This window comes from Varanus komodoensis, unplaced genomic scaffold, assembly GCF_004798865.1.
Source record: "Varanus komodoensis strain SLA01 unplaced genomic scaffold, ASM479886v1 scaffold21, whole genome shotgun sequence".
In the NCBI taxonomy this organism is placed as follows: domain Eukaryota; kingdom Metazoa; phylum Chordata; class Lepidosauria; order Squamata; family Varanidae; genus Varanus; species Varanus komodoensis.
Genome location: NW_025335589.1, coordinates 14,144,741 through 14,169,172, shown reverse-complemented (window position 1 = coordinate 14,169,172; position 24,432 = coordinate 14,144,741). Strand labels below are relative to the sequence as shown.

The 24,432-nt window shown below is 39.1% G+C and overlaps 1 protein-coding gene across 1 annotated transcript in view; it reads right to left on the bottom strand.

The window, feature by feature from the left end:
* Positions 1 to 17,876: 17,876 nt before the first annotated feature.
* Positions 17,877 to 24,432, bottom strand: part of TLL1 (tolloid like 1) — a 123,150-nt gene continuing 116,594 nt past the window's right edge. Inside the window, exons 18-21 of the mRNA XM_044430797.1 lie at positions 24,157 to 24,284; positions 20,919 to 21,132; positions 20,103 to 20,353; positions 17,877 to 18,011 (exon numbers count right to left, since the gene is read on the bottom strand). Of these exons, the coding sequence (XP_044286732.1) occupies positions 17,877 to 18,011; positions 20,103 to 20,353; positions 20,919 to 21,132; positions 24,157 to 24,284 (728 nt within the window). The remainder of the gene's footprint in view (positions 18,012 to 20,102; positions 20,354 to 20,918; positions 21,133 to 24,156; positions 24,285 to 24,432) is intronic.

The window sequence follows — 24,432 nt, the reverse complement described above, 5'->3', positions numbered from 1 at the left end:
CCCTCAACCCTCTGTGGCGCATGTGTAGGAGACAGTAGCCCTGTACTCTTTCAGTGAAGTAGAACGTAACATTTCCTATTCATTGCGTATTAGGTCAGTGATGGTTTTGATGATATGAAACTTGGGAGGAATGTGAGCAATATGTCCAACTCCCTTCTGACATGTGAGGAGACACCCTCAGTTCAAATATCTTCTGTCACATGTGCTTTCCTGCAACATTTACCTGTGTTGACCTTCCTTTGTTGGTGCAATCAATTGTTTTGCAGACTTGGGATTGTGACTGACGCTTACCAAGAGTTTTCTTTTTTAAGTGCAGATGGGACTCATCTGAAGAAACAACACCAAAAACAGGCTATGCTTAATTGTCTGTAAGAAGGATAAGAAGCAGAGAAACAGTGCACGTGGAGCAAACTTTGAAGTCACATATACATTCATATCCTACTTTAAGAGAGCAAAAGAGGCTTCTTGAGTCTCCTGAGGGCCTGCCATGTATAACTGTTTATTGCCTGAATAGCTCAGAGCTTTAACTATATGCCCAGAACCATTCTGCAAAGCAGAAGATTGGCCTGAACATGGTGGCAGTCAAAAATAATAAAGGCACAGGACTTATGTGTACTGGCTTTTACCCATGGGGCCTGTCAACATCCAACACAGCTCCAAAAGGATACTGTAGGGTAGGAAAAAGTACAAAAAGGAGCAGCTCCCCTTGAAGTAATGTTTACAATGTCTGGGACTGTTTACTTTACAAAAGAGGCAAGAAAGGTGACATATCCTAGAGATGTACAACAGTATGTGTGGTTTGGAGAAAGTGGATAGAGGTTATTCAGGGTTATTCAATGAAGCTGGTTGGTAGAAGACAAATAACAGTATTTCTTCACACAGTCTATAGTTAAACAATGGAATCCATTATCACAAGATGTATGAATGGCTACCAATATGGATAGCTCTAAAAGGAGATTGGACAAACCAAGAAGGATCTACCAGTATAAATGGATCTATAAATGGATCTACCAGTATCAGAAGCAGTATGCTCATGTACACCAGTTACTGTGGAGCAAGAGGGGGAGGGTGCTATTACACCTGGATCCTACTTGTGGGATTCCCAAAGACATTTTGGTAGTCCACTGTGTGAACAAAATGCTGGAACAGATGGACCTTTTTAATGGTTCTTCTTATTTTCTAAACCCAGTATAAAGAAAGGGCACAGCTTCTGTCCCCCTTACATCTGTAATGTGCTTGGCTCAATACAAAGTAAGCAAAAGTAAACCTTGTTGTGGTTAGTCGCGAAGTCATGTCCGACATCGCGACCCCATGGACAACATTCCTCCAGGCCTTCCTGTCCTCCACCATCCCCCGGAGTCCACTCAAGCTCACACTGACTGCTTCAGTGACTCCATCTAGCCACCTCATTCTCTGCAGTCCCATTCTTCTTTTGCCATCTATTGTTCCCAGCATTAGGCTCTTCTGCAGTGAGTCCTTCCTTCTCAAAATTGTCAAATAGTTGGCTGTCAAATAGTTTATCGCCAAACTCTTCCAGGGCCTTTTGATCACAGTCTCTCAAGGGAAAGGGTCCCTGGAAGTGGCTTCTATTGAATGCAAGACATTCCAAATAACCCTATAGGAATGTTAGATGGCTATATTGCAGAGGATGATGTTTTGAATCTTTACAAACTGTATTTCAGTTCCCAACACATTGGGCTTAACTGCTGTCCTTTGGAGTGAAGAATCTCTAATTTTTAGAAGAGAACCTAAAGAATTTACTCAAAACATCTCAAGAACCAAATATAAGAAAACATTAGACCTCCTAGAAATTTGGTTTTCTTGACTTTCAAGAGTCTCATCCTTCTTGAAGAAAATATTATCCAACTATAGCGATTGTAAGATGTATTTATTTCCCCTGTAAAGCACATCCACACACAAGATCCACAAGTTAATAATATTGATCAATACTTTTCCACAATCCTACATGTTGAAGGGAGAATTTAAATAGCTGTAATCCAATATTTTGTACTGACTACCTGTAATTTTAGGGTGCATTGAATTCTTCTGGTTGTTTTTACTGCTGCCAATCTACCAGAGTAATGGAAACCACTAGAAGCACAGATTGCTCTCCCCAGCTCCTGTAGCAAATGCTGAGTGTAGGTTACTGTTGAACTATGGGAATGTGGTTATCGGTTGTCTGAACTATGCTCAGAAGCCATGGCTTGTTAACCACTTACGATTCATGAAGAGAACCCACTGTTCATTGTTGGGTTGTTGTTCTGGTATCTTATTTTGGCAAGATTTAGACAACACAATGATTCACATTTCAGCAACAATGTTGGCTCGGTGACAACCCACATTCATGGGCATGTCGATTCTCATATTATCTAACTCCAGTTAAAGATAAGATTTATTTGAGAGAAATTGAGAGCAACCCCAATTCTAAACTGAAAAAAATATATAATATACATCCTAGGTTCATTCAGTTTTTGATTTGGGTAAAAAAGGGCTTCCCATTAGTTATAAGTCACAGGACTGGAAAAGTACCATAGATTAGAAGAGCTTTGCTCTAATGGAGCAGCACAAAGCTACCCTGTATACCAGAAAATTAAGCCCCTCATTTCTGAATTTCCCATTTTTAAAAGAGTAAATCACAGTGTGCTTATGAGTACAAGGGGGTCCTTGGAGAGGCAGCTCTGTTAATAAGAGGAAATGACATTCTTTTTGCAAATACATTATAAAAGAGTCTTATTCAAATACAAAGAGGGATATTCATATATTTAACTGCTTGCTTTTTAGCACAGCAAGACCAGTGATTTGCATTTGTACATATTTGGTCAGTGGCCTGATTCACCCACCCCTATTAAATATAGTGGAATTAATTATTCATATAGATTTTGTTTTTAAACATTTACCATACTCCAAGACTTTGAAGAAGAAGTTTTATTTTTATATAAGTTATAAATACAAAATAGTGCAGATTAAAAAGCAAATGCAATTTTAACTCCAAACAAGAAAAATAATCCAGAACTTCTGAATCAAAAAGTCTGTATCATTTCCAGAAAAAGGAAGCTGGGATAATCCAGAGATAGGGCTGCTTAATTCCTGTTCCAATCACTGAAATATTGACTTTTCCTATCATTGTATTTCATTGATCTCTATGGAATTTAGGCATGCTTAACTTTCTCCAGACTGTTCTTTGTTTTTGAAACATCTCTGGAACAGAGGGGCTTTTCAGTTATAGACCAGCAACCAAGAAGTCCTTTGCATGGGGCAGTTCATATGCTCAGAAATCTTCCACACAGAGCGGCCTTGTGAATGCAGCCATGAGGAAAAAATAATGTATGACCTGTCTGGCATGAACCTATGGAAAACTGTCTCTTCTCAGGGATGATTCATTTGATTGGAGCAGATGAAAAATATGTCATCACACTCATGTAACCCATTGTGCTGCTCAGGCTGCTTCATGGTGGCTCCCACATTACTTCTTCGAGACAGCTGGAAGTATTCACAAATAAAATAATAATAAGCACCATAATGGCTCTTTACAGTCCATGGAACTCTATTTCAGAACTCATTAAAATGAGGTTTAAAGAATACATAAAACATTGATTGCTTCACATACCCCTGGAAAATCTCTTTTGCCCCATCCTCAGAAGAACTATGACATAGGAAGCTCAGCCATGTTCCAGATTTTACAGGGATTACAAAGCTTTGGGGCTTCCTTCCCTGAAGCACTGTAGGAAAAAAACACAAATATTTCAATTTTGCTAAAGTAAGCGCATGGTTGGCTTCCTGGATAATTTGCTTTGCTCCATTTATTTTCAGATTATGTCAGGAAGGTCTATGCTGAGATGAAAAATGCAATCACACTATTACACTTCTAACACATTTCCAAAATGCACTCTCTTTGCTTGACCATTGCTTTTTTTGAACATACCATGCCTTTTTACACAGATTCCCAGCAGCAAATTTAGTAGAGGCTTTTCATAGGGTGTGATGGTAACAATTTAAGAGGTTTTTGTGCTAAGTTTACATTAGACCAAAATGGTTGGCTTCCTGGAAGCCAGGTGCAACCCATCAATTGTCCTCAATAGGAAGCCAAGGTGGGAGCCAAAGGATATAAGGGGAAGCTGGAGCATGTAAGTCTGAAACTTGCTCGAGAAATTGATCCAGTGCAAGGGAGTTAATCCACTGTAGTTGAGAAGTGCACAACTTTCAAACACATACTTACATTTTTAATAAATAAAAAGTAATCTTCAAGTGTAAGGCAGGCTATACATTTAGATAAAGAAATATTTTATCTGTTTCACTTACCTCCTAAATATGAGGCCTCTCTTACTCCCATTATTAAAACTTATCTAAGCAGAGCTCCTCAGTTTGTAACGATGGGAAAAGGCATCACTCCTGAGTTTGATTCATTTTATGCTAACACATCTGTGTGCCTCACAGCATGCTATTAAAACCAAAACAAAACATAGGGCATCACCCTATGACTTTCCAACATTGTCTGAGAGATTATAGGATTATTTTGAGTCCCAGATCTGAGATTGTATGACCACAGAGCTGGAACATGAAAGACAGATCACCACCCCACTCCAACCCCCTTAAAGGGACAGTAGAATTGCACCCGCACACACACACGCACACACACACACACGGTTGACTTACTGGTGCCTTTATCATCCACATGTGTGAAGCAGACATGAGCATTGGTATGCATTGATTATTAGGGATACTGAATAGCCACATTCCCAAGAAAGTAACCTCAAATTCTTATGCATCTCAGATTTAATAAAACTAATTCACTCTGCATATACTGCTTGTTTTTTGTTTCCTTTTTCATCTGTATACAATTCTTGAGACAACTGACCACAGTGTTTAATACCTTAATCTCACTGGGTTTTTTTCAGATGCTCTGAAAGCATGTGAAAGGCACAAGTCATGGAGTCCTTTAGCAAACATAAATATTAAGCTAATCAGGCCACTGGGAACTCATCCAATGCTGCCTTTTCATCAGGCTAAATGAGTAAAACAGTCATGGAGTAAGCCACCATGGAGTAAGTCTGGTCATGGATCTGTAACTTAGTTCTGCAGTAACATCAGGGTAGTCACTTATGCATCAACAAAAATAGACATGCATCATCAAAAAGGACAGAAAATACAGATTTTCCTAAAATAGGCATATTATTTCCTTTATTATATCCATTTATTGCTCAATACAAAGTTTTCTGGATGGCTTACAAAGATGAAACCCCTAAAATGCAATATGATAACATAAAAACACTAGCATATGAAAATATGCAAACAATGTTAAATAGTCAACAATAAGAATCTCGGGACCTATTTAAAAGCCTTATTATTTTTAATTAAATGTCTGGGAGGATAGGAAGATATTAACATGGGACTAACTATGTTGGTGCTGATGGACCTAACTGGACAGAGTTTTCCATAATCAGAGGACAACAACTGAGAAACCTCTCCCTTTTTACTATCTACTAATGTCTCGGGCTAGATGGAGACACTGAAGCAGTTAGTGTGAGCTTAAGTGGACTCCGGGGGATGGTGGAGGGCAGGAAGGCCTGGAGGAGTGTTGTCCATGGGGTTATGATGGGTTGGATGCAACTTCATGACTAGCAACAACAATCTCTCTTGGAGGAGATACGTAGAGGAGGGCCTCAATTTATGATCATAGCATATAGGTAGGTCAATAGTGGTTGTGGTGCTCCATCCTGACACACATTTTAATTCCTATTTTGAACTAATATTCATATTATTATGAAGACCATGTTCTCCCTTTTGGGTTTATCTGGGTCTTTCCCTATCTGTACTCCAGGATCTTCAGGGAAGCAATCCTTAACATCTCATCTCCTTCACAAGCACACTTGGTGGGAACATGGGAGAGGGCCTTCTTGGTGGCTGCCCCAAAGCTCTGGAATTTCCTTTGCAGAGAGGTCAGATTGGTGCCCTCCATGTTAAGCTTTCAGAGGGAGACAAGAACTGTTCTGCTCTGGCAGGCCTTCAGAAATAGTCTGCATTTGTGAGGTTGTGTTGGATGAACTCTGTTATTTATGCTGTTTTAATGTTGGTATGCTATATAATTTTAATATTCTAGTTGCTTTAATTATATTTTAAAATTTTCTATACCTCCATTAATGTTTTAACTGTATAAGTGTTTAATGTTGTAAGCTGCCTTATGGTTCACTTACTGGGAGTGGTGGAACATAAATAAATAATAGATTTATTTGTAATGTCTGTAATGTCGGGTGCATTGCCAGCCTGGGATTGCTAGTATTTAAATTATTCAGAAATCATCTAGCTTCTGGGATGAGCTGTGAGATAGCTAAATGGGTGGATGAGTCCGTATTTAGATGGTGCAATCAAAAGCAGTCTATGAAGAAATCTGGAAGAAATCAATCCATCAGCTGGGGATTGTGTGGCCTTTATGATGAAGGCCAAGTCAGCAGCAGAAGGGCCTGCATGAAAGGCCAGAGCCTGATCTCCTGGCCTAGGATTTCCTTCCTGTGGAGGACGTCTATGCACATGCATCCATACACACCTACACACCTGTCTAACCATCACGAAACACATAGCTGAATGACGTATGGGTGCAACAGCTGGCATGTCACTAGCTTGTATAGCACACTGTGCTTTTCATGTGGGAGAACAAAGAGGATTTGAAAAAGTGGGAGGATTAAGGTAGCAGCCAAACCAAAACTGTATGAGGAGCTGGAGAGGCTTCCAAGGTTGTCAGCTAGCCTATGTAAAGTATTCTGTACTCAGATATCGGGATTCAGTTATCAGAATTGCATTTTTTCAGTTCTCTGAAACATATGGCTTGGTGACTTGATTGAGTGATCTCCAGTGTCAGATCTGAACTTTTCTGATGGTAGACCTGCTCTCAGTCTTTGGCACAGTGAAGAAAGCAAAATGGGTGAGGCAACTATGCCAGTGGACATGCCCTGAGATGAGTCAGTGTAGCCACAACCCTTGGCATCTTCTGGCCTACAGCTGGCTCTGTAGGTTTGCCCCTACAGTTTGTCCCCTCTCCATGCACCTTAAACTGGCATTCTATCACTGAAAGGAAGACTTGCTGGAAAACAAACATCTTTAATGGAAAGTGTGAGGCAACCAAACATCATGGGGCAGGAGTGCCGCATGCTGGGTGTTGCAACAGAAAAGCCTTTCTAATGCCTCCTACCCAAGCTATCATACCCTGGAAGGCAAAAGGATGCACAAATGGGTTTCACAAGGTTGGTTGTTTGGTTCATTGGTTCATTAATTTATTTTATATAGCTTTTATATACCATCCAACTACTACAGTCTTGAGACTCTAGGTTACCACAGACGAGAATGGCCAGTTGCATATATATATGGGGAACAGAGTTGAAAGTATTCATTCCCTGGCTGTGTTTAAACCTGAAAGAAGGCATGGCAGATCAAATTGCTTAATCACATTTTCCTTGACTATTGCAATGAAAAACAAATGAGACCACTAACAACTTTATCAGTCCTGTCTAGAGAGACTGTGACCCTTGTTTAGGCTCCAATCTGCAACCCATTTGGAGAAAAGTTTTCTCAATTCCATCTTGATGTTCATCCGAACTCAAGATTATAGCAGACTGAGAGCGTTGTTTCACTCCTTTCATATGGAAATGTGTATTTTTTGTGCATGTTTTTCCAGATTTACACATCAACTGAGCACATCTTTGAAATGAATCCATTCTGTTCTTGTTGCTTAAAGCATATTTTGCTTATTTATCAAAAGTACACATTTTAACATGTATTTTCCAAATGTATGCATGGTATTGAACACAGTTCTCTTTTTTGTCTGCAAATCATACTGCAAGCTTGGAAGTTTATAGATTTTGTACACAGATTGTGTCAGGTCTGTTTTCAATCTGGAAAGCAGGAACTGTGTAAATCAAGATCAAAAATGAACTGAAACAAATTTTCCTGTATTCCTATTTGGATTTAAGATTATTGCCTGCTGAACTGAGGGAAAGAGACTCTGTGGAGAGGCTCTGGCCACTTCATTGCAGTGGCAGTTTGGCAACCTTTCCCTCCCATAGCATCAGTCTAACTTGGAAGCTACCTTCTGAAAATAGTCAATCCCTGTCAAGATAGGGGCATAGTTGGCCCACCAGCTTCAGGAGGTAGAAGGCATTTTGTGAGGCCACAGGAGCCTCGGGTGACGTAGATCACTCCAGAAAAATTCCTAAGCTAAGAACCTTCTTCTTTGGGAGAAGGACAACTCCATCCAGAGCAGGATCAAGACTTTTCATCCAGTCAGAAGAACCACCCACTAACAGTATCTGTATTGTCTGGAGTGCGTTTATTTATTAGTGCTCATGTGGTCCATTGCCACAGCCAGCTGGGGACTGAGCTCCAAAAGGCAAGCCACTATGTGGAATCCAAAGAGAGATGGCACTAGATGGCAGAACTTCCCTTTGAGCAGGCCAGGTTCCTGGTCAAGATAAATTTTTAATTAATATGGTGTCTTAAAGAATAAAATAAATGGAGGGCTGAAGTGTCTGATGGACTCAGGAGAGAGCTCCCCTGGCAGATTGGTACCCATGAGCACGATTGCTAGATAGATAGATAGATAGATAGATAGATAGATAGATAGAGGACCTGGGAATGAGCTCATTCCTGAACCAAAACATCACTGCTATCTCATCCATGTGAGAATTACAGCAAATTGATTTAAATGGAAGTACTTCCTAGTTGGACTGCAGGTGGCGCAGTGGTTTAAACCGCTGTGCTGCTGGGCTGGAAGATCGAAAGGTCACAGGTTCGAATTTGCACAATGGGGTGAGTTCCTGTTGTTCTGTCCCAGCTCCTGCCAACCTTGTAGTTCGAAAGCATGCGAGTAGATAAAAAGGTACCACTTCGGTGGGCAGGTAACAGCTTTCCGTGCACTTCGGTGTTTAGTCATGCCGGCCACATGACCACAGAAACTGTCTGAGGACAAACGCTGGCTCCCTCGGCTAGGAAAGATGAGTACTGCCCCTTAGAGTCAGGCATGACTGGACTTAACGTCAAGGGGAAACCTTTACCTTTACCTTTTTTTTACTTCCTAGTAGGGATACAATGCACTGAACTCAAAGCAGAACATCATGCAAGTATTTTAGGGAAATATTTTCCAGAAACATGGAGAGTAATAATTCAGGCAATGACTAGTGTGAAAAGAATGGCTAGAGCTGCACATTTGATGCAAGGAAAGTAATAACTTAGGAATGAATCTGACATTCAGAAGTTTTAGGTTTTGGCAGCACATCATATTTAGGCTGCTCTGTAGCTGAAGCACTCTCAGTTAATTACAGATCTACTATAGGATTACATAGATACATGTTGTGGCTTACTAAAAGCTTTCCAAGCACACAGGGAAAGAACCAAGCCCTTCAGTGTTAACAGCAGCCAATCTCAACAGGGAAAGGTCAGGAGTGTTTCAAAAGCTGAGTGAATCAGATGATGCAGTGATATAGAAACATACTGTCTTCTCTTTCCAGGCATATTATGGTTGGTCAGTATGTGAATAGAATGCTGAACTGCATGGGCCTTATTCTGATTCAGCATGGTGTAAGAATGACCCTGATATATCAAAGCCTATTCTGCTATGTCTGATGGGCCACAAATCTGCTTTACCAGATGTAGCGTCATTGGAAAAATGTAACTAGCAGAAGATTCCTAATTAGCATGCAAATGAACAAGTAGATACCTAAAGCAGCTTTCCCCAACCTTGTGCCTTCCAGACATATTTGAACTGAAACATCCAGAATTCCCAGTCAATGGCCCTGCAGGATGAGAATTCTGGGAGCTGCGATACAAACGCTTCAGAAGGCCACCAGGATGGTGACCTAAAGGATGTTACCATATGATGGTCTTCATATTCATCTATTTTCATACAACCTGTGTGATAATTATTCTAGTTACTTTTTCCACATCTTGCCTACAATACATTTCCTGTGAGCAAGGCCCATTCAACTCAGTAGCTTTGTATGAGATGGCACTACTGGAGGCCACTACTGTTTAGCCCCAGCAGGAGATGCCAGGAATTTTCTGATGATCCACATATGAACGTTTTCCTGACCTCACCAAAGGATATTGTTTTAATCTTGTGTGAATAGACCCCAACCTCACATCCTTGAATATTCTTGCTACAACTTCCACTGTCTAAAGTTAGCAAGATCAATGGTCAGGTATGGTGGGAATTGTAGTTCATCAATATCTACATACCCCAGGTTGAGAAAGATTTCTTTGAATTGCAGGTGTGCTATTTATGTATTTATTTCAGTGCCAGGAAAACCAGATGTGTTCATTTTTATAGATTTGGTCTTTGTGCCTCTCTGAAATCAGATCGTAAATATTGCAGGGCCAGCTGTGCCCTTCGGCAAAGTGGGGTATCTATCTTGGGTGGCATATACATACTTTGGGTTAACAAGTGGGAATGAGATCATGAAAGACAAAGTTCAAGGTGTCCACTGTGATAATTCCAAGTTAAATGAGCATGCTATCCCATTTCCAGTGTTGAAGTTATCAGTTTGGTTAGTTTCTGCATGTGGAGTGGGGAGAGTGGCTACTCTCTTGTCTTTTATCTCAGGCAGCAAGATGTTTTGGGACAGCTCCATATAACTGTGGTACCACCAAACCCTTTACTTTAACTGTGCTGCCTCCAGAGAATGATACAACCTTCTATGTTGGTACCCATCCAGTGAGGGCACTTCTTACATGGCAGCAGCTTCCATGGGACCATTCCAATCATATGATACACATGCAATTCACGTTTCTGGTCCAGAAGCAAGCAGTGTTGATCATGTGGTAGAACCACATTCTGACTTGTTGCAAAAAAACCAATAAAACCTTGGTGTTTAGCCATTCTGGAAGGATCAGAGGTTAAGGCTAGAATTAGTTCCCCAGTGTTCACAGTCTGCCAAACAGCTACTTAGTGAGAGCTTAGGTTTAGAAAAGCACTCTGGCTCTATCCCTAACTGCTCCCCATGCAGGTCATCAGATCCTAGTTAGGAATGATAACTTTGTGGAGCAAGTTCACTTTGCTTTAAAATAGAAAAGCTTTCAAATTAAGTTCCCACTTTATATCATTAGCTGTATCATTGTGAAAGTGGTAAATGCTTGCTGGATATTGACTTCTGCCTTTATGACACTAACCCCAAAAACTCAGGGAGAGAAAACCCACCTAGAAAGCTTCAGCTATTGGGTAATAAAGAAAATAATAATAATAATAATAATAATAATAATAATAATAATAATAATAATAATACTGCATAGCAATTTGGTCTTTGAGTCAGGCCATTATACCATTTTGTTGTATGATCTTAGATCCTGAAGATCCATCTCTTTCTTCTGACAGTAAGGACGGAAATGAATGTCAGGGAAATTTTCTTTTTTCATTTGGAACATAGAATAACAGGCAGATAAAGGATTGTGAAATTATTTAATTCAGGAAGATGTAAGGTAATATCTATTAGGTGAGTTGAATTCTGACACCTGTGTAACTAAACAATCACTTGAACCAAAGAGTTTTTATTAAAATTGATTAAATCCACAATCTCTAAGCATATTTATACAGAAATCAGTCAGTTCCAAAAGAGATAATTTCAATGTCATTGTGGTTTGCATTTCACTCTGCTCCAATGTCAGCTGGACTGTATCAGTGTAAATAAATCTGTTTTAAGCAGGGGTATTGCTAGGTTTGTGGCCCATATCCATAGAATACAAAGTTATATAAACTCTTCATATGATTATTTATATTTATATATTCACCAATAACCATTAGGATTTATTCGAACTTCACAAGAGGGAAAACCAGCCAATTCACTTATCATCCAGATAATTTCAAATAAAATAAATAAAACAGTTCATTGGCATCTTGGTTTGCAAACCAAGGGATTATTTTTTTCATCTCAACAGTCAAGAAGCAGAGAAAAGATTGGGATGTGATTTCTCCTTCACTACCATACTGTTGGATCAAATCGAGTAGGGCTTTGGATAGTTTCTTTGAAGACAGGATTTCTGAAGAGCTACATACGGGTTGACATATAAGACCTTTTATCACAGAATCAGTGGTCTGCCTCTTTATAAGGACACACCAGCAACCAAAATACATACCCATTCCTTTTGTTCTTGACACTGTTTCACTATGCACTGAAAAAGTCAAGTCTATCCACATCTTCTGCGTTCCCCTTACTCCCTTTTGATCCTTGATAAAACTCCTCCAGCAAACTAAGGTTTTCACTTTTAAAGGATATTCCCAACAGGAAATAGTTAATCATACACCCCAAAGAGGGTTCAATCTCAGAGTTCATCTCACAGCTCATAACCAGCTACTTCCTGTTCAGTTGCAGTTTTCTTGCTCAGAGGACATCACAGGCTCTTTTCCTAAGAACTCTTTTCTCAAGAGCTAGGTTGTTGAGTTCATACAAACTCTGTGAAGAACCTACACAACCCTTGTGCTGCATTTCAACAGATGTACTCTGGGATCACAGCAAACCCCCGAGGAAGACTTTGTCTGCAAGCATATATTTTCAGATAGACAATAATAGTGCATCACCACTTTTCACATTTTACTTTTTCTCTCGCGTAACTTTTGGAAATGCTACCTGAACTGTTCAAGGCAAGATGGTATCTATATTCCGACCTCCATCTTCCACCGAAGCATGTCTATCTGTCCCCCAACCACATCACCTGTTTCCTAATTAAGTACCCAAACCTGGTGTCACTTGCCCTCTGCTCCACACTCTCCCTTGCACTCTCTCTCCTTAACCAGTTGCTAGTTCCATTTGAAATCTGTGTGGAAATAGTAACTAAATTTTGAAATAGCTATATATTCAGTTACTTTAGTCCTTGGCTGATGTTCTTTACCTTTCCCCGCTTGTCCAGTTCCTGATGTAGTGCACCATGGGAAATAAAACATTCTGTAGAAAAATGTGGATTAAGAATTTGGAAGAAATCTATATTCATATCACAGAAAATGTTGTTCTAAGTACAACAGAAGCAGCAAAGCCAAACAGATGGACCATAGTCTTCTTCAACTGAGCTATTAAAAAAAGTTTAAATCTTTTTCCCTCCAGCAAGCATTACTCTTTGAAGGATTAAATACAGCTGCAGAAAAGAGGTCATAATACTCAATAGTATATCTAATGGGAAAACAGAGTAGGTTACATGTGGAATTTTACTTCAGCAAAGGTGCAAAACAAGACATAAACTAGTATGGTTGGAGATGTAGCTCAGGGGACTTTGTAGACAAGGTCTTTTCTGGTGAGTATAAAATATTTGTGATAACTACAGTTATCCTTATACCAGAAAACCATCCTTTCCTTTCTTTTGTAAATAAAGAAAAAGGGACCAAACAGTAAGAGTTACACTTCTATGTATGAAAGTTATGAGTGTTCAAAATCAATTCTATACAATGAATGATGGTGTGGTCAATATTCCGTATTTCAATTTTCTTATCAGTATTTTAGAACGCCCCATGTTGCAAACAAATTACTGAGGGGTAAACCATAGCCAAAAGAAACATTACTTTTCATTCAAAAGTGTCACCACCATGTTTGACTGCAACCTTCTAATACATAGGTTCCTTCATGCAAGAACTCACAAAGAAACTTTATAAATGTAATAGAGCAATTTATGGAGGACACACGTATCTGTGACTATTACATGATGCACCCTCTTTAAGACACAGTGTATTTTTAAGCACGAGATCCTGGAGACCTCTCAAGAAAGCGTGAGCCTTCTTATTTGAATAAATAATCAGGGTAGAGAAAGCACTTGTAAGATAGTAGCAAAAGAAGTAAGCATAGAATAACAAAAAGCTGGATAAGGGCTAAGTATTCCTATTTGCCCCTGAGCAATGCAGAGCTTTGCATAGCTGCACTCCCACTACATTGACCACACCTGCCACTATTCTGTTGCAGTAGCACAGAATAGGCTGTAATATTGCATCAAAGGTTAGCATTATGAGAACAAGCCACCACAAGTCTCAGGCTTGCACATGGCACCCCTGTATGGCCACAAGGATACAGGTTTGCTTCTGTGTTTAGATTAACTGCAGATAGTTGTGATGACTGAACTGGAACAAAACTGATTAATCTAAATGATGGTTTGTTCCAATAAGTCAATTTCAAAACATAGTTCAGAAAACTGGCTTGCATCCGCAAAATGCAGTAATGCTTAACCATATTTTAGGATTTGGATGATGTGCTGAACAGTATTTAATCTAAAATAGATATGGAAATTTCCAATCCTTCTCAACCACACCAGATGATGGAAAAGGGAGCACATGGGACTAAGGCTTTCTGCAGCTTGTTCTCATAAAGCTAAACTGTACTTCAGTGTTGTATCAAAATGCAGTTTTCCTGCTGGCTAAACCTTTAATTAGCATAAGCATTTTATTAACACCTACATACAAAAAGGAAAACATGGGGAAATGAAGGTAGCATAAGTAGCTAAGAAGCAACTTATTTTCAGAAAATTTTCAGTTGTCCCACAAATATAACAGAATTAGATACTTTTGGGTAACACAGTTTAAAGGAATTTTATTCACTTTATGTAATAATGCATTGGTAACATTTCTCAACAGGGTTTTCAATCCTCTTAAGAACAACACACACACACACACACACACACACACACACACACACACACACACATATACACTTCATTGTCCTCTGATAGGAACACCCAGAACACCCGCAAGAGAAATCCACTTCTGTGGCATTCCTAAAGACACACTGTGCAATAAACGAACAGCGTTCATGATAAATATGTACTGCTGCGAGATCCATAATATTATTGCTCAAGTGTGCTTAATTCTGGCAATTCAGTTGAACCAACAGTAAGGAGCCTTGGTTCTCCATATCCAAACATTACCACGGGATCAAACATAATTCGAATTGAAATTATGCTTTCCCAAATGTTTGTGCTGTTTGATTGCAAAGTGAAAGTTTCCATTTTGGGGCAATGTGAAAGGCTCCGTGAAATACCAACACCGTCCATCGGTGCTTCATAGATTTTTCATACATTTTTGCTCCTGCTCAGACAGCCATTCACTGCAGTCACATTCTGCTGCAACTTCAGCACTTTTTTTTGAAGGAGAGCCTCCCCCCACCAAAACAAGGATCCCTTAGTGAACATGGTAACACCAAGGCAGTACATAGCCATCAATAATTTCCACTGATATGAAATATAATTTCCCATCTCTGCGAATCATAGAACTTTTTCTGTTTGAACATATACAGGATTGTGTCTTTGCTATGCAACTTGGACTGAAAGTAAAACATACTGTATTTTGGGACCGGTTGTGCTGCCTGCATTTTTCAAGCAGGGTACCGTATTTTTTGCTCTATAAGATGCACTTTTCTCCCCTCAAAAGTAAGGGGAAATGTCTGTGTGTCTTATAGAGCGAATATGTGTGTGCAGTAAGTCTGTCAGATGTGCAGCCCATGGGGAAGTGATGGGGAATGTGCCTGTGATTATGTGCCCATTTGATTCAGAGTATTTTTTTCCTTGTTTTCCTCCTCTAAAAACTAGGTGCATCTTATGGTCAGGCGTGTCTTATAGAGCGAAAAATACAGTAATTCAAATAGTAGCAAAGTGCTATTTCTGTCAAGTGAGTAAATTAAGCATGTAACATGCAAACTGCACATGGCTCTGACATGGCACTGTCTCCACAAAAGAAGATTTGCACTAGTCTACATAGCAGAACAGAGCTAGTTATGCGGCACAAATTCCTCCATCTTTCTTAAGATTCAAAAGGGCCAGTATATAGGTGAACTGCATGCCTGGCACCTCCCTCATCACAGAATAAGGTGTGGCTTGGCCTCTTCTCCTTCAAACTTCAAAGGCTGCTATACTTTTATTGACACAAGAGAAAATAACAAACCATATTCATCATCATGGTATAAGCAAGGGCTGTCAGCTTCCTCCTAAATCACAGTGGACAAGCTGTGGCCCTCCAGACACTTTGGCTTACAATTTCCATCATCTGTCAGTATTGGCTGTGCTGATGAGAGCTGATGGGAGATGTAAGTCAAAACATCTGGAGAACCACAAAGAGATAGATGGGTCATAAATATAAACAATGAGACCTATACATGCTTAGTTTTATTTTATTATCTTTTTTAAAAAAATATTAATGCCAGTGTATCACCATGGTAAGGAAACACAAACTAAGCGTGAATAGCAACCAATGTCAAATGATATTAAAATATTTATTTTGAATGAAACATAACATTTCATTAACTCTTGAAACTTTATTGAAGTCTTGCTTATGAACGCTTTAAAGAAAGTTGCTACAGTCAATCCAGATTCTGGTAGAACTTGGCACATGAAGTACAATTTACCTGGCCATCCGTACTTCTCACTCACTTAAAACACTCATTCATACATACTTACATGATGCATATACATTGGGACTAAAGTCATGTATGGCCTAAAGCACATACAATATTTTGTTCTAAAAGTAGCATATTTCTACATCGGTAGCAAGTCCTCTGTATTTACAACTATGATCTTGCTCTGCAGATTGGGATTTGCTTGAGTATCACTTTTGTGAACACGCATTTAAAAGGATTAAGTTGTCAAGTTCTTTATCAAATCAGAAATATATCTACAGGAAGATCTGTATGATCATGTGCAAGTATTCTAAGGCAATAGTAGTAGTTGTTTCACAGGGCTTGTGCTGCCATTGTAATTATCTTTTTCACATGCTTAGAAAGCCTGTTCTTCTTAAGATGCAGCCAGGCATAGTGAGACATTCATGAACTTCAGGTCATTGGCTCAAAGGTCTAACACATCTTGGGTTATGGGGATTTGTTCATGGAATAGCACCATAGAAATGATCTTTGCCATCACAAAAAGTCTTATTTCTAGAAAGTAATTTCCCCCTTTTTCAGTTGCTTTGAAAATCTGGTTTTTGGAAACCACTTTTTATTTTTGATTGGTTTAAAGTAAAAAACAATAAGCTCATTCACAAATGTTTCCAAGGAAATGTGGATTAGCAGTTCATTACTACTGAAATGTAATCCTTAACTGGCATTTCAAATAATTTTTGTCCAGGTTTACATCTGTCGTCATGGGATAAAGGTCTGCAGCAGTCTTGTACAAGACCCATCCTCATATTGTCTAAAATGCAAGAGGTCTGCAGATACAAAGTCCTTCAGCAATAATAAACTCAGTATTTTCAGCCAGTGACAGTTCAATTTCTAGATGTACTTATAATTATGAATGTAAAAAGCTTTTGACATTCTAATGTTTTCCTATAATCAAAGATCTAATGATTTTGCAGACATAGTTTTCCAGGTTTTATGACATTAATATGTTGAAGAGAGAGATGAATTATGAGTATACAGCAATCTCAGAAGATCTTCCTTCCCTCTTTCTTGACGTGTCTTTGTATGCATTGCATCCTGGATACATCATCAGAGCAATTAGAATACGAAGGATATACCGACATCATTTGGAGACCATGACCTGCAGAAGGTGGGCAACTTTCCTCTCCCGAACACCGGTCGCTCGTCAAAAGGAAGAACAGTCTTCAGGGTCACTTCTCCTGAATGTAACTGGTTGAGTATGCAGTCAACTATGACACTTGTCAAGCTGTGAACAAAGCTTTTATAGTCTCCCTGGAAGCATGCAATGCCCCTTTGCTAGCTTTGCAGGACACCCACACATGGAGACCATACGTCATCACCATAATGTCTGTTCCTCTAGAACAGGAGTATATTTAACAGTGAGATGTTTCAGATTTCCTTCAGCTTGAACTCAAAAAATGTTTGTTAACTAATAAAGTCAGTAAAAGAAAAAACACCCAATTCTCTATCCATTGCAGTTGTTCTCTCTCTGTCTCATTTTGTGGCCTAAGGGAATTTGTGTTATTTCTTGGTGTGACCATTATCTTGATATTTTATACTTTTATATCGTATATGGAATCCCTTTTTATTGATCGTGTCATCTGTGTGAAAATGAAGTAAAATAGAGTCTCCTGCTGAATAAATTTCTTCTGGTGGCTGCAGGGAGAAGAAGAAGAAGGGAAGAAAGATTATGAAGTCTACTCTGGAAACAATAATTCATCAAGCTGTAGCAATTAACATGGTTGTCTTATTAGAGGATTTCTTATTTTATTCTCAATAAAAGAACCCACAACTGTTAATGCTATCACTGTCAACAGTTAACAAAATACTGCTTTTGGGAATGTTGGATTTTAAAGCTCAAAAGAATCATTAAACCATATTCTGCAAATCTCTTTTCATTCAACGCATTTTAATTCAGCTGTCTGCCCATAATGGGACTCTTTCTTTCCTTTTATATCATGACCCTTCCTCAAAGGTTAACAGTTCTGATCTTTTAAGCACCCTATTCAATGTAATTTTTGCATGGCCTTAATGAATCTCATCACTTGCTTCATTCCTGCATCTGTGCACTTGCTCCTCCAGACCCTAAGACTGAATGATGTGGCTCCTATTCTTCCGATATATAGCTAAAGTCCAGCTGCCTACCACTGTATTGTGCTACCCACATGACCTAGGGCATGGGCAAACTCCTCTCTCAGTGCCATCCACAGAATATATCCTTTGCTCATTTCAGTTCTTCTCTGGCACACGCTTTCCACTTGAAATAAAAGAACTCTCATCAGGAGTCCAAGTGTCTGCTAGAATGGAAAATTCATGTACTTAACTTTTTTGAAAGCATTATACTCAATCTTTTAAAGAAAAAATCCATAGTCCTTTTCAATTAAGTTTAGAATAAAAGATGTTAATTTAAAATGGATCTAATATGCCATGAACTACATCATTATAGAAGATGGAGATACCATATTTTCCCTTCAGGTTTCAGATTGCAACACTGACATAATGTTCAGCTGTTAAGGCACAATCCTGTGGCTTCCCAGGATAGCCAGGGTAGGGCTGTGAAGATCAGGATGGAACCTGGCACTGTTGTGCTCACCAAATTTCTTTCCTGCACTTGGCCCTTGCCAGGAAATATGCTGAACTGATCCCATATCCCTAAACACTTAGGAACACTATGGCTTCTTCATGCAAAGTATGCCAAGTATGCAATTCTTTGCACAAAGTACGCGAAGTCAGCAAGTCACATGTGCAGAAGCAGAACTTAGCTTGCACAGCTATGTTGGCTGCAAGTGTACAAGCTGGCCTTGCAGACTCTCGTGGACTTGCTTCCTGCTGGGTGTCCACACAAATGAGGTGGACTACGGGCAGAGAGAAAGGGGACTGGAGTCCAGGGAACCAAGGCAAGGAAATCACAGACTCCCACCCCTAAACCAGATTCCTCACACATTGCTAGTCTGGGGTGGGGAGCAAACAGAGCCCCAGCCCCAAGTACCAGTAACTTCAGGGCTGAAATTCTGAATGCAGAGTCCCCATCTCACACACCTCCCAGCCAGCATGAAAGGAACTGTGCCAGCGGCCCCTCTGAGGTCAAAAATTGGCCCTAAGAGAGGGCTAAACTGAGTGCTGGTGAGGAGGCCAGAAGGCTGGGGCAGATGGTTTATGCCCTCTCCAAATGGCACCCAAGCCTCCTTCCTTCCCACTCCACCGTACTTCATCTAGATGTCCAAAAATAACAGTCTAGATGGCACGCATGGCAGGAGTTGTGGGTCTACTATGCCTTGCACCCTGAGTGTACTTGAGACTCTACGTTTGAAGGCCTACATGCATCCAGGCCTACATTCAGGTTATTTGAGATACTGCTCCTTCACTTACTATTCGACCTTTGCACACTTTCAAGAAACAAAACAGTGCTGTCAAAGCTGGAGATGATCTAATTTATTCAGTTTTAACAAAGCACTAGAGTATGAAGACCAGAACACTGGCTACAGCCCAATGAAACCTCTGTACGGAGCACAAAAAGTGGAACTTGCATTTTCTTTTCCTAAATAGCAATAATTTCAGATTACTGAAGCCTGCTTTTTAAACTCCCCTGAGTTCAAAGTACAGTTTGTGGTAAAATATTATGTGTGGTGGAGTGTAATTTGCTAGAGAAAGGCAACCTAATCCCTGGTTGTACATGGACATCTCCATTACAGCCCCTGTGTTTCTCTGGAGTGCTTTAATAAATGCATTAACAAAAAGATTACATACTCCTGATCCACAAAACCGACCAAGCCTCAGTGCTGCTGTATCATGGCCATCAAAGACTTCTAGGTAGTCATAACCACAGTCTGCTTCTTCTTCCACCTCAAAGGTCTGAAAACTTAATTCGATCCGATAGCCACGATCTGATACTATTAGCCATTCACAGTCTGCTTGAACTGGATAGTTGTTGTCACCAAACTGAGCATGAGAGTAGAGATCTCTTGCCTTGCTTTCAGCTTTCAGACGACCGCCACACTCTGTGCAACATGAGAAAGGAAAACAAATACGTTTATTTCAGAGTATCTTTACACGGAATCGGATTTAATTTCCTACCATTATTGTCTCACAGTAGGAAGACTATCAGAAAGACCACTAGAGGTCAGTATAAACCAAGAAATTGACATAACTAGAAAGGCAAAACATTTGTGCAGGGATGAGGGTGACAGATAGACCAAAATATTTGACTGTGGCACTTTTTAAAAGAATTCTGATAGTTATCAGGATGCCTGGAGGATTTCATGTGCACCAGTAACAAGAGCTCATATCAGTCTCTATTTAAAAACATGTTGACTTCTTCAAGGCAGTCAATACTTCCAGATATTATTATTATTATTATTATTATTATTATTATTATTATTATTATTATTAGAACATTTCTAGAATATTGCTTAATGACAAATAATAAAAGGCACTGCAAATCACTGAATGAGGAATATATTCCTAAAATTTGTTCACATTTCTACTTTATGTAAATGCAGTCCAAATTAAAATTTGACTTGCAAAAGTTTTAAATATTTCTCATTTTTCAAATTATTCTCATACCTGTAGAGTGTGTAGCTTGGAAGCCTTTTCTCTGTACTGAAGCATCAGAGACAAACCGAAGGAACATTTTATTTCCAGTAGCAATAAGTGGATCTGGTATTTTATTTCCACATAAACGTCCAAGAATTGGTGACTTTTCAGTTTCTCCATCAAACACCTCTAAATGGTCGTAAGCACATTCCTGATGTTGTTCAATTTCAAACTCATTAAACACCTGAAAAGTTAATAAATTATGAACTCAAAAGTATAGGTAAATTCTGATTATGGACTATGATTGCTTGCTGCTGTGAAACACTTTAAACTTTGAAAAGTGGCATATTTTGGAAGTCAAATAACAAAAACAGAGAGTAAAGACAGTCCACTAAGCAGTGCTTCTATGCACTTGCTGTACATGCAGGCACCTTTTACAGCAAGGAGACCTGTGCAGTTTTCCTGTGCAAGTTCATTTGCCATGGCCCTAAACGGAGTGCTGAGCAGATTGCTCTCTCAATAGCTTTCAGAGTTGGCACAGTTGTTTTCACACTGAAGGGATTAGGGCATTTATGCCCAATAACTATCCATGGCAAAAGCAAGCTTATCCAAAAAAATACAAATGTTCCATTGAATTCACTCTTCTTGTTCAAGGGAGAATCTCACATTTTCCAGAAGATTTGAAATACAAGAGCAAGGGAATTAAAATAAGCAATGAATGGTAGTGATCTGAAACAACTACGAATGGTATTGTGGATTTATTTATTCATTTTCCATCAATGTTATAAAAAGGACATTATTTTTAAAAATAATTCCATGCCTATTCCAACTATGACAGATGCCTGGTTTGTAGAAACTTCAAAAACTTTGCTTCGGGTTTTTCCTTCCTTTTCTGTACTACATAACAAGTTATAAGGCATGAAGTATTTTCTAGGAAAGCAAGCTGAAAGAAGTAAAAGGCAATATTTAAAGGGAACGAAACCAAACAAGAGGCAAATGCAGAGCATGCAGAGTTGCGTCTGGGACAATAAAGCGGCTCTAATCTACTGAATCCCTAAAGGAAGCCAGCCAAAGCACAATGTGATGCCACTTAATATTAACAGCTGTCCTTGAGGAACTTCGTGTAGCTTAAGAGTTCATGTTTTGGCACTGGAGTAAGAATAGGCCAGATAATAGTAAGGCACTGCAAACTGAAACCCTGATGTACTTGGGGTTTTTTTTAAAGGAAAATCAGGCATTCTTAATAATACAAGGAAACTGCAGATGCACTATAAACAGCTGTGTAACTGTTCCAGTTGTTACTCATAAATTTTGTTCGTATGACTAAGCATTGTATTATTTGGTTTCTAGATTATCTCTTGGATACATAAAAACCTATATGTTTAATCACAAAGTCGTGTCCGACCCATCATGACCCCATGGACAACATTCCCCCAGGCTCTCTTGTCCTATACAAACTGGTTCAAACAGAACTAAAATCCATTCAAATTGGAAATTTCATTGGGTTGCATCCAGAATTGGTCATACTTGAGCAGATGCACTGAAATCAGTGGTGCTGAATTCGCTTTGATTTCAGTGGGTCAACTATATGTATGACTAAATCTGGATTCAGTCCATAGCATTTTTTCTAAGAGCTGTTTTTAACCTTACAGTGCAATCCTATGCATGCCAACACAGAAATCCAATTCAATTCAATGGCATTTATTCTGTGGAAAGCGTGTATTACATTGCAGCCTTATTGCACAATGTATTCCCATCTGTTCAGAAGTTGTTCTGTCAAGTTTGATGGGATTTTCTCCCAGATAATTATGTATAGGAGTGCAGCCTTAGTGTTTGAAATTTGGTAATTCCACACACACCCTACCTGACAATTATTCTTATTCTTAATACATTGCATTTTTCCTCTTCTGAGCAACCCAAAGGAGTTTACATAGTTCTCCACTCCATTACTATCCTCATAAAAAACCCTGTGAGGTTGGTCAAGCTGAAAGTCTGACTGGCCTAAAGTTTCATGATTGAGTGGAGACTAGAACCTGAACACATTTCCAATCCAGCCTTCTAACCACCATACCATACTGGCTCTCAGTTGCACTGCTCTAAGTTAGGTCTAGTTTTGTGAACAGTCATAAGATGCTGATACAATATTGTCTAAATTGCCTATATATTCAGTTTATAAGCTGAATACCTGGGAAAAACACTGGTTTAAAACATTTCATAAGATACAGATTTTATGCAAATAGCTCATTATCTGGATACCTTTCATGCAATTAAAAGGAGTAGTTAAAAGAAATCTATGTGCATTGGGATGTCACACTGTTAGAAGTTTTATTAGGATTCTGCCACAGCTGCATACACTGCCAAAGAAGGCAGAATTTTAAATTGAAAAATGGCTTGTCTCCTCAAGCAGACCAAGAAACTGGAACTGGAAAGAAGTATTTAAATACACACCCACGGCTCTCCCATATGAGCACATGTGGAATCAATTCAAACTGGTGGAGCATTCTTCTTGTTCCCCAGAAACTTTTGTCCCAGTGAAAACGGCTCAGTTCCCAGAGTCCTCATGACAGAATGAAGGTGCTTTTTTGTCACCATTGTTGCTACTGATACAAGGCCAGGTAAGTGTGATAGGCCGTGGGCAGGCTATACTCACAGGCAAAGTTTACAGGTTCATGAGGTAGCTGGGAGCAGGTGGATGGGCACCTCTGTATTCCAAATAAATCAGGAGAACAGCAAAGTCCAAGGTAACTTGGAAACAAACTATTTTCTGCTGAAAAAATAGCTTTGGTTGCAGCAACCAAAGCTAAATTGAGTGGGACAGGTTTCAATCATCACTCTATATTAACTAGTGAAAAACAATACTTTCCAGCAGCATTAGAAAGCTAATCAATAAAAATCACAAATAAATTAAAAACAAGGATTATATACCACTAATATTTCTAACATCAGTATAGATCTTTTGTTCAATAATAATAATAGGACAATATTAGATTAGATAATATTGTGCCCTCAATCACATTCTGTAAATTTAAAGCCAGGGCAAATAAACCCCTCTGAAAAATTCCTGGCCATAACACCTTTAAAAAACCTTTTTTGAAAACATTCTTTAAGAAAGTATATGCTACCTGGCATTAAGCAACGTCTGTGCCTTTTTAGTAGAAATTATAATGACTAAATGATATTCTCAGCATCGCTGCATCTATTTTACCATCTGCTACTTGTCACAAACTGCAATGCACCTTATTTTGCTAATACCATTGAAGTTACTTACTATTTTAACTCTGTGGCCAGGCGTGGCACTTATTTCCCATGTGCATTCCTTTCTACTTGGGTACTTGTCAGGCCAGTTAGGACTTGTGATAATTCCATTTGGACTATGAATCTTCTGTTCACACTCCGCTGCACCAATAATGGATAGATAGCATCAGTGAGTCTGGATGAAAATGTGTATCATGTAGCCAGAAAAGCAAGCTATTTATTACTTCCTGGAAAGGGTACAATTTGGTAGACAGTAATCTGGAGTTAAACTCCCATTGAGTCTTCATTA